Source organism: Lithobates pipiens, unplaced genomic scaffold, assembly GCF_037356315.1.
Source record: "Lithobates pipiens isolate NorthernLeopardFrog02 unplaced genomic scaffold, aLitPip1_a1.2 Scaffold_16, whole genome shotgun sequence".
Taxonomy (NCBI): domain Eukaryota; kingdom Metazoa; phylum Chordata; class Amphibia; order Anura; family Ranidae; genus Lithobates; species Lithobates pipiens.
The window spans coordinates 281958751-281975577 of record NW_027507748.1 but is presented as its reverse complement, the minus strand read 5'-3'; the positions used below and the strand labels follow the sequence as shown (position 1 = coordinate 281975577).

General features: G+C 42.0%; 1 protein-coding gene across 1 annotated transcript in view; it reads right to left on the bottom strand.

The window, feature by feature from the left end:
• Nucleotides 1-351: 351 nt before the first annotated feature.
• The window catches only part of GUCA1B (guanylate cyclase activator 1B), a 109057-nt gene continuing 92581 nt past the window's right edge, over nucleotides 352-16827 (bottom strand). The window contains exons 3-4 of the mRNA XM_077481523.1: nucleotides 2409-2523; nucleotides 352-1813 (exon numbers count right to left, since the gene is read on the bottom strand). Coding sequence (XP_077337649.1) covers nucleotides 1686-1813; nucleotides 2409-2523 — 243 coding nt within the window. The 3' untranslated portion in view covers nucleotides 352-1685. The remainder of the gene's footprint in view (nucleotides 1814-2408; nucleotides 2524-16827) is intronic.

Genomic DNA, 16827 nt, shown 5'->3' with positions numbered 1-16827 from the left:
CAATCCGTCGGACTAAATCCGACGGACAAAATCCGACGGATTTGGTTGGGAAAATCTCCGACCGTGTGTACAGGGGCTTAGTTTGTTTGCCATCTATGTCCCATAGGGGAGAATCCCTTCAATTCCTCTCCCATAACCAAAACAGGAAATGAAATTAAATCCCTCTAAAGTGACGGAATCCCAGAGTGTCACCAGCATCACCAGAACTAGTGTCCCCTATAGATATTTCCTCTATTACTGTTCTGTTGTCAACCCAAAAGTTGGGATTTTCTTGACTTTCCCTTTCGGTGATAACGGTAAACAGGACAAAATAATGTGATAAGAATCTCAATAACAGGGAATAGACAGTAATAAAAACTGACAGGTGTTTTAATCACTCTCCACTTTATCCAAAATTAAAAAAAAAAGTTTTGAATTTACATTTTACATTTCTGTGGGTTGGTATTTAAATGAGGGTGTGTATCTGTGTGAAGGTTCCTCTCTTTCCCCCTTCCCCTCCTTCCCTATAATTTCTTTTTTGAAAATTTCTGTGGGTTGATTCAGTGGTAGCAAAAAATGATGGACTTTTCCACAGAGAAGTCACAAGTGAATTAAATGGCTGATTTTTGTGTCCGTTTATTAAATGATTCCACCACTGTATACAGGTAGCACATCCCTTAAACAAGAGGAATGTTCTACACTGAACACATCTGCAAAGCTCTAAAAAGGTAACAATATTTTGTACATACATGTATATTAACTATCAAGTGTAAGATTTTGGAGGACCCTCAAAGTGAGATCAACCTTAAAAGATCCCATACCATAGCTGTGATTTATATTGTCCTGCAGACATCCCCATCCTGTATTTTCCATAAGTTAAAGTTGACTATAAACCATGCTCAGGATGGCACCATTCCTCAGCATAAATGTAAGCATCAAAAGTTACAATTACAGAAGTGGGGAGGGGTGAAACCTGCCTCTTCCTGAGGATAGCTACATGCTAGTTTTTCCAGTGTTGTCAGTTACTAGTTGGTGACTGGACCCACTAGAATGCACATGAAATGTTAACATTGTTGGGCGGTCACTTTAGTCGTGTCTTTTCATTTTCCATTCTATTCTTAAATAACCCACTCAACTGCATAGTTTGAAAAACAAATTTCAAATCACTGTCTTCAGTTTTGTCAGTTATAAAACCAAATATTTTTTTACAAGTCAAATCCACTTACATATGACATGCAAAATCACCATATGCAAAATCATTAGTACTGTTCAGATATTCACACATTGAATGTACAAATTGAAAAGTTGTTGCTGGAAACAAAGAAGAATAGCAGACACTTTTCGGGGAGGCTGAGCCCCAACCTTGGCTGTAGTGCCAATAAATGGATTGTTTAAGATGGTGTTACAAAGGTAATTCAGCAGCCCACATCTAGATTTGGCTACACATAGAATGATGTATCCCATTAAGTGTTGTCATATTGCACGGTACTGTAAAAAAACATGGGAACGTGCATACTCCTAGCAGCAGTTGTGAATCAGAAAAAAAAACTTGAATATGTTACAATTTCTGATTGAGAATCCACTACATTGGTCTCAGTCACAGTGAAAGCCTGCTTCCAAAACCTTTATTGCCCAATCCCTTGCTGAGAAGTTCCATTCTCAATGGATTTCTTCAGGTCTCTTGTTAGCATTCGAGCCATTCAGCTTTAAAACAAAGCACTCTTCCTTCTTTGCTCATTGATCCAGCTACCAGGACTGACATCCATCTGGAGCATTTTCATCACCCACTTGTCTTTGCGAGCCCCATCTATAAACTCATCCAGCGATAGCTGGCCTAAAGACAAAGTAATTGAAAAAATAACATATACCGCAATAGCAAAACAAGAACAATATAATACATGTTATACATTATACAACAGTTCAATAAATTTAAGGCAGATGTATCAACACTTGTGTAAAAAAGGGCTGTTGTCTATAACAGCCAATAAACAAATAGCAAATCACTGAAAACATCTGGTTGTGTATGGAAACACTACTCCTCAAATCCTTAAAGTTTTTTTTTTTCCCTAAAAATTTATCTGGTTTTATTGCTGTCTTCTTGCAAGTTGGAGTTATTCCCTCTCACTAATTGCACTATTTACCATAGTCACTGGATTAGGAAGCGATAAATAAAAAGCATAAAGCTGGCAACAGAAAGTGAGTGAAAATCCTACAGTGGTTACATCTATTTCAGGGACAATTTCTTCTTCTCTCTCCTTGTTTTGTGTGTCTACTTTAACCTTGCCTATCGACTCCCAAAATAAATTTCCTGGCTTCTGAATTCTGAACTGATTTGTTAACTAATGTAAAAAGCCAAGAATTAACCTGCTATCGTATCCTTTTTATTGTATGTAGACTGCCATATAAGTTACAATGTACGAATAATATACCATCTCCATTCTCATCCACCAACTGGAATATCCGGTCTACCACTTGTTCTGGGGATAGCAGGGGAATTCGATCATCTTGACCTTGGCGGCAGACTTTCTTAAGGTTGTAGATGGACTTAAAAGAAAAATAAGCTTGATTAGAAATGTAATATATTTTGTTAATATACTTTGTCAACTGAGCTCAGTGAGGTTCATTTACATAAAGTGATTGTAAAGTCTTTTTTTTTCTATGAAAATAACCAATTACGGACCATACACTGCCAATCTACAGAGTCGAATGCCTTTTCAAGGTCTAGAAAAACTAGGACTCCTCCACCTAGATATATCTTGACCTAATTGAATGTAGGTAAATACCCTCTAGAGTTTAAAGTGTTATTAAAGTCTCATTTTTTTTGTTAGAAATAACTAACATGTGCTCTGTGCAGTGGTTTTGCACAGGGCAGCCAGATCCTCCTCTTCTTGGGTTCCTCTTTGGCTCTCCTGGCCCCTCCCTCCTGTCGAATGCCCTCTCAGCAAGCAGCTTGCTATGAGGCACCTGAGTCGAGTCACAGCTCTATGTGTCCACTCAGACATGGAGCCCCAGTTCAGCCTGCCCCCTCTCACTCCTTATTGGCTAACTGACTTTGATTGACAGCAGTGGGAGCCACGGCCGAGGGACTTGTGGACATCAATGGACAGAGATGGGGCTCAGGTAAGTTTTAGGGGGTGCTGGGGCAGCTTCTGCACACATAAGGCTTTTTATCTTAATGCATAGAATGCACTGACAGGTAGCTGGCACAGATGACTGGCACTGACAGGTTGCTGGCACTGATAGATGGCACTGATAGGTGGCACCAACATGTGGCTGGCACTGATGGCACTGAGAGGGGGCTGGCACTAATAGATGGCTGGCACTGATGGCACTGACAGGTGACTGCCACTAATGGCTAGCAATGATAGGAGGCACTTATGGGAATTGGGTACTGATAGGTGGCATTTATGGGCACTGATGGGCAGGCACTGAAATGCCATAAGAGGCAAGGCTTCCTGCAATGCCCATCTTGGTACTCCTTGCAATCGACCGCATAAAAGCAGCAGTGGCCATCTTGTTACACCCAGCCCATGGCTATATGAACTGGGTGTAACAAGATGTCTGCTGCTGGCTTACTGCCGCCGAGTGCAGGGTGTACCAAGATTGGCGTCGGGATGTCCAACTGCTGTTGTTCCGCCCACTTTCTTCCAGTTGCGCCGGGTTGCCTAATCTCTCTCAGGCATCGGATCAGGTATCGAGAAGATTTGTGCGAGTACAAGTACCCACGCAAATGCTCAGTATCGGTCCTGATAATGATACTAGTATCGGTGTTGGGACAACCCTAGTAAAAAGGATGTTCACTTTGCAAGGACATATTCATTTTGCAAGCGAATTTAGATTGCAAAGAATACTCAGTCAAGTGCAAGGAAAATAAAATAGAAAATAAAAAATAATAATAATATTATAGAATATACAATTGCAACTCAAGTCATATCGTAATTGAACATTATCAAAAATTACTTTTCCTTTTCAATCTGCAGCTCTATAATTTTCTGTAAAATGCAATGCAATATGGCTACAAGGAGGTGTTCTGTACACAGAATGTGTACAGAACACCCACAAGAAACATAATTTCCTGCTTGCGTGATTTACACACAATTTTCTTAGAAGTCCGCACTAAGATACAGATCATATTTTTGGCATCCCCTGAGTGAGATACTCCCAATGGGAAATCATGTCTAAAGGGATGCAGCAGCTGATTGATAATTATGAAACCACTCCCATTAGATGCACTACATGGACACAGACAAAAATACATAGATCACCCAGAGGGGGGTTATTGTTTAACCACTTGCCGACCAGCCGCCGCAGTTATACTGTGGCAGGGCAGCTTTATTGCGTGAATCGCCTTACCGATACGCCACTTCTTTTTATAGGTACAGCGGGCGATATCCACCAGTCACACACAATCAATCTACAGAGCCAGGACGGGGATCTGCCAATGTAAACAAAGCAGATCCCCGTTCTGTCAGGGGAGTACAGTGTGATTGTCTGAACCTAGTGATTAGGAACAGCAATCTCGCTGTACTCCCAGTCAGTCCCCTCCCCCCACAGTTAGAAAGCACCTCCCTAGGACACACTTAACCCCTTGATTGCCCCTAGTGTTAACCACTTCCCTGCCAGTGTCATTCATACAGTAATCAGTGAATTTTATAGCACTGATCGCTGTATAAATGTCACTGGTCCCAAAAAGGTGTCAAAGGTGTGCAATCTATCCGCCGCAATGTCGCAGTCCCACTAAAAATCACTGATCACTGTCATTACTAGTAAAAAAAAAAAAAAATGCCATACATCTATCTCCTATTTTGTAGACGCTATAACTTATGTGCAAACCAATCAATATACGCTTTTTGCAATTTTTTTTTACCAAAAATATGTAGAAAAATACATATTGGCCTAAACTGATTTCTTTACTTTTTTTGCGGATATTTATTATAGCAAAAAGTAAAAAATATTGTTTTTTTTTGTTCAAACTTTTTTGTCTTTTTTTGTTTATAGCGCAAAAAATAAAAAACTTCAGAGGTGATCAAATACCACCCAAAGAAAGCTCTATTTGTGGGGAAAGAAAAGACATAAATTTTGTTTGGGTAGAACTTCGCAAATTGTCAGTTACAGCGACGCAATGCCGTATTGCAAAAAATGGGGGTGAATCCTTCCGGGGCTGATGTGGTTTAGCTAAGGCAAAATAGCCTTGCAATGTGAACAGCCTAATTGCCATGATTAAACTAGCCACACTAAACCATTTAACATTAGTAATTCTGAGGCAAGCATTTTATTCACATTGCTGTATAGACACAGTAATTAACAGAGATGTACACTATAGTATGTTGTGCTGTTTGGCTCTCACTATATATTAGCCCTTGTACACACGGTCGGATATTCCGACGGAAAATGTCCGATGGGACCGTGTTGTTGGATAATCCGACCGTGTGTGGGCTCCATCGGACTGTTTCCGTCTGAATATCCGACGGAAAAAGTTTGAGAGCTTGGCTATAAAATTTTGATCGGACAAATCGCCACGCATGCTCAAATCAAATTCTGAGATCAAAGCTATTGGCTACTAGCCTGAACGTAGTCCCATTGTAACTAAATTACGTCATCACGTTACGAACTATCGGATTTTCGCATAACTTTGTCCGACTATGTGTATGCAACACCAGTTTCGGACAAAATCCGTTGGACAAAATCCTACGGATTTCCTATTGAGATTTTTAGGTACCGTAATTTGTCGTCAATCCACGAGTGCGTGCAATTATAAAGTGTGACATGTTTGGTATCTATTTACTCGGCGTAACATTATCTTTCACATTATGCAAAAAAATTCGGCTAATTTTACTGTTTAGTTTTTTTTTAATTCATGAAAGTGTCCCTTTTCCCAAAAAGTTGAGTTTAAAACACTGCTGCGCAAATACTGTGTGACATAAAATATTGCAACAATCGCCGTTTTATTCTCTAGAGTCTCTGCTAAAAAATATATATATAATGTTTGGGGGTTCCAAGTAATTTTCTAGCAAAAAATATGGATTTTAACTTGTAAACACCAAATGCCAAAAATAGGCGTAGTCATGAAAGGGTTAATATATATTTTGTAACAAAATTTCACTTAATTTTGATCCACTTACAGATTGGGTGACTTGTTCCCTTCTTTTTGGATTTTGAACATCAGAGGGTGACTGTGTCTGTGACCCATCCGGGGCTGGGTCCTCTCTCACAGTCTCCTCCCATTGGGGTCTTTTACTTATATAACATATTCAGGTATTAACTTACTTTTGAACAATTTTTGTCTGTTCTGTGTTTCACCACACACTTTTCATATTCCCTGTACTACACCTCAGTACACACTGGTATAAATATCACTTCACCTGTCTCACTAGTTCTGGTTTCATGGTTAATCCATTTCATCCCTAGCACACTGTGTGTGGTTACTCTTGTTCACCATTTGCTGTGGTTCTCTGGGTCTTTAATTGTGACTTTTTTTATTGGTCGGGCGCCAGAATGCTGCCCCTCTTTCTCACTGGCTTTCAGCTCTTTTCATTCACTTTTTCTGTTTCACACACAGGCATTATGGGTTAATAACACCACCCTTGGGTATTTGGGATTACTAGATATCTTCCTTCATGCTTTATATATAAAGGCATGTACTTATACACAATAATAAGTATCTGAGAGCCCTGCACTTTGGTTGCCTGCTTATTTAACGTTGAGTTTGCGACGCTAACTACATATCTGCATGGAATTTTTCTGCAGGTAGGACCTGTCCGTTTTTCGGCTGCTAATGCTCACACTCCCTCCCTTGATGTTTATTGGAGGGGAGTGAAAAGTGTGACCTCTCGTAAGCCACGCCATTGGATTCCGCCTTTGCTCTCTCCCTGATGTGTGGTGGCAACTGGGGACTTTGGGACCCCATGTGGGGGGAGAGACAAGCGGTCTACCTTTAAGAGGAATTTCCACTGTGAATGTACTCTTCATCTTTTTGGATGTACAATACCGGGTAACTATACTACGGTATCAGGTGCCTACAATACATAGAAGTAATTTTTGATATATGTATTTATGATATTCTTTTCTCATAGCAGACTACCCCTCTGAAGAAGACCCCTATAGTGGGTTGAAATGCGTCAGTGTCATATCTCCACTGTTCGTAATCTTGTACAGTGTCTGTATGAAATTGCTGTCTGCATATGTATATCTTTCCTTTATCATTATTGTTTTTTATTATCTGTCCAGTGGAGCTCATGTTTTAACCAATATGCCATTTGTTCTTATGTATTAATAAATATTGAAATCCTTTTATACAATACCTTCTTACATTTATTTCTTGCTGCCTAAAAACCCTACTGTGGGGAAATTTGTCCTATTCTCTTGTTTTTTGGGGTGAGCAGCACTCTCCGACCTTTTTGGTAGTGTGTTTTTCTGTTGCTACACTATTGTCAGCTTGGCAACTCTCTCCCCATCCCTTTTCTCTCTTGCAGTGTTTGGGTTCCCAGCCCACTCGGGAGGCAGCTTCTCCCCAGCCAGCTGTGCTAGCAATAGACTCATTAATTAGTATTGATTCCTCTGGGATTGTATACATTTTATATAGACTTACACACACACACATACTGTATATACAGTTGTGTTCAAAGGTTTACATACCCTGGCAGAATTTATGCATTCTTGGCCATTTCTCAGAGAATATGAATGATAACACAAAAACTTTTCTTTCACTCATGGTTAGCGTTTGCCATTTATTATCAATCAACTGTGTTTACTCTTTTTAAATCATAATGACAACAGAAACTACCCAAATGACCCTGACCAAAGTTTACATACCCCAGTTCTTAATACTGTGTATTCAATCATCAATGACAGCTTCAAGTCTTTTGTGGTATTTGTGGATGAGGCTCTTTATCGTCTCAGATGGTAAAGCTGCTCATTCCTCTTGGCAAAAAACCCCCGGTTCCTGTAAATTCTTGGGCTATCTTGCATGAACTGCACGTTTGAGATCTCTCCAGAGTGTCTCAATGATATTGAGGTCAGGAGATGGCCACTCCAGAACCTTCACATTATTCTGCCGTAGCCAATAAATGACTTGGCCTTGAGTTTTGGTTTATTGTCATTTTGGAATGCCCAAGTACGTCCCATGTGAAGCTTCCTGGCTGATGAATGCAAATGTTCCTCAAGTATTTTTTGATAACATACTGCATTCATCTTGCCACCAATGTTGACAAAATTTCCTGTGCCTTTGTTGCTCGCACATCCCCAAAACATCAGTGATCCTCCTCTGTGTTTCACAGTAGCAATGGTGTACCTTTCATCATAGGCCTTGTTGACTCCTCTCCAAATGTAGCGTTTATGATTGTGAACAAAAAGCACAATTTTGGTCTCATCACTCCAAATGACTTTGTGGCAGAAGGTTTGAGGCTTGTCTCTGTGCTGTTTGGTGTATTGTACGCGGGATACTTTATGGCATTTGCATAGTAAGGGCTTTCTTCTAGCAACTCGATCATGCAGCCCATTTTTCTTCAAGTGCCTCCTTATTGTGCATCTTGAAACAGCCATACCACGTTTTCAGAGACTCCTGTATTTCACCTGAAGTTATTTGTGGGTTTTTCTTTGCATCTCGAACAATTTTCCTGGCAGTTGTGGCTGAAATTTTAGTTGGTCTACCTAACCATGGTTTGTTTTCAACAGAACCCCTCATTTTCCACTTCTTGATTGGAGTTTGAACACTGCTAATTGGCATTGTGAATTCCTTGGATATCTTTTTATATCCCTTTCCTGTTTTATACAGTTCAACTATATTTTCCTACAGATGCTTTGACAATTCTTTTGCTTTCCCCATGACTCAGAATCCAGAAACATCAGTGCAGCACTGGATGAAAGATGCAAAGATGCAAGGTCTGTCAGAAGTCCAGAAACTCACTGACCTTTTATATACACACACTAATTACAAGCAAACAGGTCACAGGTAAGGATGGTTAAATTTAATAGCCATTCAAACCCCTTTGTGTCAACTTGTGTGCATGTTATCAGGCCAAAATCACCAGGGTATACAAACTTTTGATCAGGACCATTTGGGTAGTTTCTGTTGTGATTATGATTTAAAAAGAGTAAACACAGTTGATTGTTAATAAATGGCTTCAGCCAAATACTAACCATGAGTGAAAGAAATGTTTTTGCGTTATCATTCATATTCTCTGAAAAATGGCCAAGAAAACCTGTTAGACATACCAGTAACAGTATTTCTACGAACCTTCCCGGATGGCACACCTGAGAGATGAGGGTTCCTCCCTACAGGAAACACAATTAATTAACAGCTTATTAAAAGTCCCCAACCTTTCCCTTGATTCCTTGTGAACCGAACCGGTGAACTGGGGAGCTACAGTTCATTGAGGGAACCATGAATGCCAACATGTGCTATGACATACTGAAGCAGTGCATGATCTCCTCCCTTCAGAGACTGGGCTGCAGGGCAGTATTCCAACATGACAAATGACCCCAAATACACCTTCAGGACGACCACTGCCTTGCCATAGAAGCTGAGGGTAAAGATGATGGACTGGCCAAGCATGTCTCCATACCTAAAACCTATTACATATCTGTGGGGCATCAAATGAAAGGTGGAGAAGTGCAAGGTCTCTAACATCCACCAGCTCTGTGATGTCGTCATGAAGGAGTGGAAGAGGACTCCAGTGTCAACCTGTGAAGCTCTGGTGAACTCCATGCCCAAGAGGGTTAAGGCAGTGCTGGAAAATAATGGTGGCCACACAAAATATTGACACTTTGGACCCAATTTGGAAATTTTCACTTAGGGGTGTACTCACTTTTTTACCAGCAGTTTAGACATAGATGGCTGTACGTTGAGTTATTTTGAGGGGACAGCAAATTTACACTGTTATACAAGCTGTACACTCACGACTTTACATTATAGCAAGGTGTCATTTCTTCAGTGTTGTCACAAGAAAAGATATAATAAAATATTTAAAAAAATGTGAGGGGTGTACTCACTTTTGTGAGATACTGTACCCTGGAAATGCAGAAAGGCTAGCTACTGCAATTATTTTTGTAAACATCCTTGGGCTGGCTGTTAAAAAAAAAAAAATCTCCCCTCCGAAGACTACTGCGGACTTCAAGAATGACTGATGATCCACATGAATTGGCACATGCAGATAGGCATCCCTGAGGCCTCCTTCATAAGGTTTTTGTGTACAGAGTAGATACTCTCCAGAGTAAACTTTTTGTATTCCAAGAACTTGTTCAGGTTTCTTAGGTTTATTATCAGCCGATACTTTCCTGACGGCTTGCAAACAACGAATACATGGGAGTAGAATCCTTGGTATTGTTGTTCTTTTGGTAATGGCACCAGCTGTTCTACCAATTCCTGTATACCATCTAGAAGGGCTGATTTTTTCAGGGCATCCCTGGGGGGATGTGTAAGGGTGATCATAGAGGGGGGTTTTGCCAAAAATTCCAAGCGATAACCTTCTCGCAGTATCTGGCAGATGTAAGTGCTGTCTGATATCTTTTCCCACTGAGGGACAAAGTGAGACAGCCGACCCCCACCCTGATCTTGGTGTCACTTAGTTTCTTTGGTGCTGACCTTGGGAGGAGGAAAATAATATATTGTTCTTTTGCCTTCCCCTACCATAGCCCCACCTTCTGTTGGGCTCTTTTTTGGCTCTATGCTGTGGTTGCATAAGGGCCCACAAAAAAATTACTTACGTTTTTCCATTTTGGGCTTTACTTGCAATTTTTACCCCTTTCTGAGGGCCTAGACAGAACATCGTACAGGCCTTGGACAAACAGCAATGAGCCCTGAAAGGGAAGGCCTCATAGTTTACGCTTTGAGGTAGCATCTCCTTCCCAGGCCTTAATCCAGACAGCTTTTTTTTTTGATTGAAAATGTATACTTTATTTTACAAGAAAATATACAAAAAACAAATACTTTAAACAGGGTACATTCCACTCTGTACTGCGACGCAGTGCATAAATACACTACATAACAATACAGTTCCAAGCATACAAATAAATTACATTCATCCTGTGGTATGATGCCTGATGTGTTGCACAGAGTAATGGTACCCCGAAACATCACATCATGCACAACGCTGCATTACCCTGAAAGCATTACTTCAAAAACATATTACAAAAAGTCAAGTCATACTGTCAAATCAAATGGCATTTCAATGAACAACAGGTGTTATGGGGGGGGGGGGGGTAGGGAGGGAAAAAGAGTTCACAGGCTGAAGCTTTACTGAACTGCCAAAGGATACATAGCAGGGGGAGAAAACATGTAAAGCAGTTTCCTCCTGGATGATGCAAAAGGGGCAGTGTTTGTATCTGCACAGGTTTCTGGCATGCATGAATGTCCTGAGTGGCAACCCCCCTTGGATTGCCATCCATGCCAGATATTTATGCCTGTTGGTGAGTCTCTTTGAAGAAACATTCCTCCAGACCACTTTGCAGGTGGCTGAAGGGAGGCTTGGAACAGTCTCAACAATGTCCAATGCTATAATCAACTTGTGGATAGTTTTTGGCTTCCACAATTTGGGCTTCACTCCATGTAGCCCCAGCTCCTTAATAAACTTGAAAGTGTCCAAGTAGTACCAAGGAGTGTCCCAGTTGTAGGGGATGGAGCTGTCCCATTTGTCCCATCCCAGGGACCTCCAAAGAGGCAGGAGGAAAAAACGGGACATGGAGTTACCACCAGAGTCTACAGTTCTGTCAAACAAAGTTCTCTTAATCCAGACAGCTCTTCTAGCTGAGTTGATTAATACGGCCGTTTTAGCTAATGCTCTTGCAGACTCAACTGCAGCATCTGTGAGGTATGCGACAGTTTTTCCTATCACTGATAAGGAGTCAAGGATATCATCCAATTTGGACTCTTGTGACAGGTGTTTGGTCAGCTTCACCACCCAGAAATCAGCACTCCTGGCTACGCAGGCTACCGCTAAGGCTGGACCCATGGCTGATTTATTTTCATCCCAAGTCTTTCTAAGGAGGGACTCGGATCTTCAGTCTATCAGATTCTTAATACTACCTGAATTCTCAAAGGCGAGGTCAGACTGCTTGGTGATTTGAGACAGAACGGTCTTGGGAGCTTAAAGAATGTCTCTTCATCACCCTCTTTAAAGGGAAATCTCCTTTTCCAGGTTTTTAGTCTGACAATTCTCCTTTCAGTTTCCCTCCATTCTTGTAGGATCAGATCCTTTAGGGATTGATGGAGTGGGAACAGCCTGGATTGAGCCTTGCTCAGCCCCCTGTATACTTTGTACTGTGCAGAGGTCACTCTAGGGGTCTCTGGAATCTTCTTTGTGGCATATATCACCTGTAGGACTCCATCCAGATGCTCCAGGGTGAAGAGGTGTCTCCTTAACCTTGCATCCTCCTGTGTGTCGCTTAGCTGGTCTGGATCCACCTTCCCATCTTAGCTGTAGTCTGAGCTGACCTGGCTTTCCATTTCCCCCCATCCTCCTCTTGCTCCTCTACCTGAGCTAGAGGTAGAGACTGTGAGGGTGGAAAGAGAGGGCTGGTACCCCCTCTGGAGAGACTTTCCTGGGAGAATGGGTCTTCTCTAGGGGCAAGCTCCTCTGGGTCAGGGCCTTGGGCTGATGACTGCATTTCCGTCTGCATAAATGAAAGGAACTTTAGAGGCCCCTTTTCCTGCTAATTTGATACATTTATATCAGAAGGGCTTGGAATGGGATTTTTGGAGCTTATCCTTACAGTACCCACATTTCTTTAAAGAGCTATGCCCTGTTGCAGCAAACCAATTTTAAGGTGTACTCATAAGCTCCATCTACTCTTTAAGAGATGTTCAAACACTTCATATTTTTAATGTATACATATGTTTTTCTTGTGTATTTTTTGTAATAAACTATTTAAAATTTATCATTGATTACATTCTTTTGGAAAAATAAATATCCTGTGCCTTAAAAGTCCACCCTATAGGGGATCCTTTCTTTTTGATTCAATCCACTTGTTGGTAATATTTTTCCAGATTGGATGAGCAGGATCACTGCATGGATCAGTTTGCCATGGCGTTACAAAGACTCCTGAGTGGCATGGATCACCTGGAATCTCCCACTGTGGCTGCTCTGTTACAGCCTGTGTTGCAGGCAGTCCCTGCTGCTGCTCCAGTCTCTGTGCAGGCACCCGCCTTGAGTATTACCTCTATAAGAGGTATGTCTGGTTCCGCTCCACTTCCCCATAGATTTGGGGGAGATACAGTACAATGCTACAGTACAATGCAGAGGGTTTCTCAACCAGGTTGAGATATACTTTGAGATACTGCCCCAGGCATTTCCAAAGGGACAGAAGCAAAGTAGGTTTCATGATAGCTTTGCTTTCTGAGAGAGCCTTGGCCTGGACAAACCCTCTATGGGAGACACGAAAACCTGTTGTCTTGAGTTACCTTGAGTTTGTGGCTTCTTTTAAAAGGTTATTTGATGCTCCCGCATGCTTCAGTTCTGCTGCCAAGTGGCTCATGTCCATCAAACAGAGTACGAGGCCTGTTCATTGATGGTGTCTTTGTATCGAAGCACTCGATTCTGCTGCAGCTGCGAGACACTCCATTTGCCATTGAGGCTTTTGATGGGAGACCTATACAGCCTGCCCATGTGACTCATGAGACTGTTCCATTGTCCATGGCCATAGGGGCTCTTCACCATGAGATATTCCAATTCCAAGTTATTTCCTCATCTAAGTTTCCACTGGTTATTGGTTATCCTTGGTTACAGAGGCACAACCCCTCTTTTGATTGGCTTCATGCTGAGGTTCTCTCCTAGTCACCATAATGCAGTAAGACATGCTTTCAGAAGGTAGCCAAGGCCCTGTGCACTTCTTCTCTCTCTTCCCTGCTGGAGGAGTACCGTGATCTTAGCGATGTCTTTGACAAAGGTCAAGCCTGTAGTTTGCCTCCACACTAGTCGTATGATTGCGCAATTGACCTTCAACCTGGTGCCATACCCCCTCATGGCCGGGTTTATCCTTTGTCGGTCTTGGAGGATAAAGCCATGGAGGAGTATGATGCAGATGCACTTTCTCGAGGTTTCATCCGCAAATCCTTGTCTCCAGCTGGTGCTGGTTTCTTCTCTGTGAATATGAAGAGTGGTAAACTGAGACCTAGTATTGATTATAGGGGTCTCAATCTTTTCAAGATTAAGAATGCCTATCCAATTCCGTTGATTACGGAGTTATTTGACCGCCTCAAGGGAGCAATGGTTTTCACAAAGCTTGATTTGAGAGGGTCATACAATCTCGTGAGGATTAAGGATGGCGATGAGTGGAAAACTGTGTTTAATAACAGAACAGGCCATTATGAATACCTCGTAATGCCCTTTGGCCTTTGTAACTCCCCGGGCAAATTTTCCAGGAATTTATTAACAATGTTCTCCAAGATTTGTTATGTGTGGAGGTTTATTTTGACAATAGCCTCATATTTTCCAAGTCCCTGGAGAGCCACCACACAGATGTCGGGCGTGTGCTTCAGAAACTAAGAGAGAACAATCTCTATTGTAAATTGGAGAAGTGCGAATTCCATTGTGAACAGGTAAAATTCCTGTCATGTAATTTCCACTGCTGGTTATTCGATGGACCCAGAGAAACTTTCAGCAGTCCTACAGTGGGCCGACCTGTGATTTTACATCCTCTGCAGCGTTTTTATGGCTTTGCCAACTATTACCGTTAGTTTAGTCAAAACTTCTTACCTCTAGTCAAGCCCCTGACTGACATGACCAGAAAGGACGGTAACCCACAGTGTTGGTCTCCGGAGTCCATTAAGGCCTTTGAGAGTCTCAGGGCTGCCTCTGTTTCTGCTCCTGTGTTGGCACATCCTGATCCTGCATTACTGTTTATCCTTGAGGTCGATGCTTCTGAGACTGGAGTTAGCGCACCAGTCTCAGATGAACGTTAGAAACCCATTGAAGTCTATGGGATTCGACCGTTCGAAATAAAAAGTGCTAATTTTAATGGCTAATATGCAAGATACTGTCCAAAAGGGTTTGGGGACCTGGCTCCTGCCCCAGGGGACATGGGTCAATGCCTAAAATGTTTTTAAAAATGGCCGTTTTGGCGGGAGCACTGATTTTAATGACCTTTAAAGTGAAAAAAAAGTGAAATATTCCTTTAAATATCGTGCCTGGGTGGTGTCTATAGTATGCCTGTGAAGTGCCATGTGTTTCCCGTGTTTAGAACAGTCCCTGCACAAAATGACATTTAACGGAAAAAAAGTAATTTCAAACTGCTTGCGTTTTTAATGTAATATCTGGTTCCGGCAATATGGATGAAAATCATTGAGAAAAATGGCATGGGTAGCCCCCCCTGCCCATTACCAGCCCCTTTGGGTCTTGTATGGATATTAAGGGGAACCCCGTACCCATATTAAAAAAAAGGAAAGACGTGGGGCCCCCAGGCCCTATATACTCAGAACAGCAGTATACAGGCGGTGTGTAGATTTGTTGTGTTAAGTAGAATCTGTGTGTAGTTTTGAACTGGTACATTTTTAAAGTGTAGCTCCAGTCAAAAAATCTATTTTTAAGCTTTTTGGAAAACATAGGGAAGGGTTATCACCCCTGTATAATTTGTTTTGCCGTCCGTCTTTTTTCATCTCACTTCCTGTTGTCTCCTTCTGTTTGCAAGTAGGAGACGTTTGTACGTTGGATGTTTGAAAGTAGGGGCCTGCCCTATATGCTCTGCAGAAATGGCGGAACAAGGTGTTGATGTTGCCACAACATTGTAAGCCCTCAAAGTGACTCTTGGTGTGCGCTGGAGCGCCCTGCTGTGAACGATTATATCAAGAACTGTAATTACATGCCATTGTTGAACAGTGGTAGAAAAATTGGGCCTTTGGTGGTTGTGGTGCTGGTGCTGGTGCCACAACACTATAAGTCCTCACAGTTACTCTCGGTGGGCACAGGAACGGCCCTGCTGTGAAATATTATATCAAGAATTGTAATTACATGCCCCTGTTAAACAGAGGCTGAAAAATTGGGCCTTAGGCACTGGTGCTGGTGCCACGACACTGTAATCTCTCCCATATACTCTAATTGTAGTGCAGGAATGAGCTGGGAGATGGGAAAACCAGCAATTGGGTAGTGTATATTGTGCTGAAGGCACACAACACCCACTAACTCCTGCAGATGGCAGATGGCTCAATTAGAGAAGAGCTATATAGGTGGATATAACGGTGTATACTGTGGTCAGTGCACGCAGACAACATGCACAATTTCCTACAACTGACTGCAAGCTATATTACAAAAGAGCAATATAGCTAGCTATGCAGGTGGATAAAACGGTGTATACTGCATTCAGGGCATGCAGACAGCACGCACAATCTCCTACAACTGACTGCAAGCTCTATTACAAAAGAGCAATATAGCTAGCTATATAGGTGGAAATAACGGTGTATACTGCGGTCAGGGCACGCAGACAGCACGCACAATCTCCTACCACTGACTGCAAGCTCTATTACAAAAGAGCAAGATAGCTAGCTATATAGGTGGATATAACTGTGTATACTGCGGTCAGGGCACGCAGACAGCACGCACAATCTCCTACAACTGACTGCAAGCTCTATTACAAAAGAGCAATATAGCTAGCTATGTAGGTGGATATACCGGTGTATACTGCGGTCAGGGCATGCAGACAGCACGCACAATCTCCTACAACTGACTGCAAGCTCTATTACAAATGAGCAATATAGCTAGCTATGTAGGTGGATATAACGGTGTATACTGCGGTCAGGGCACGCAGACAACAGGCACAAACTCCTGCAGATTGCTAACAGCTCAATTACAGAAGAGCAAGAAAGCAAAATCGGCCGATAATGAACAGTGTATACTGTGTTGAAGGTACACAGAGAACACC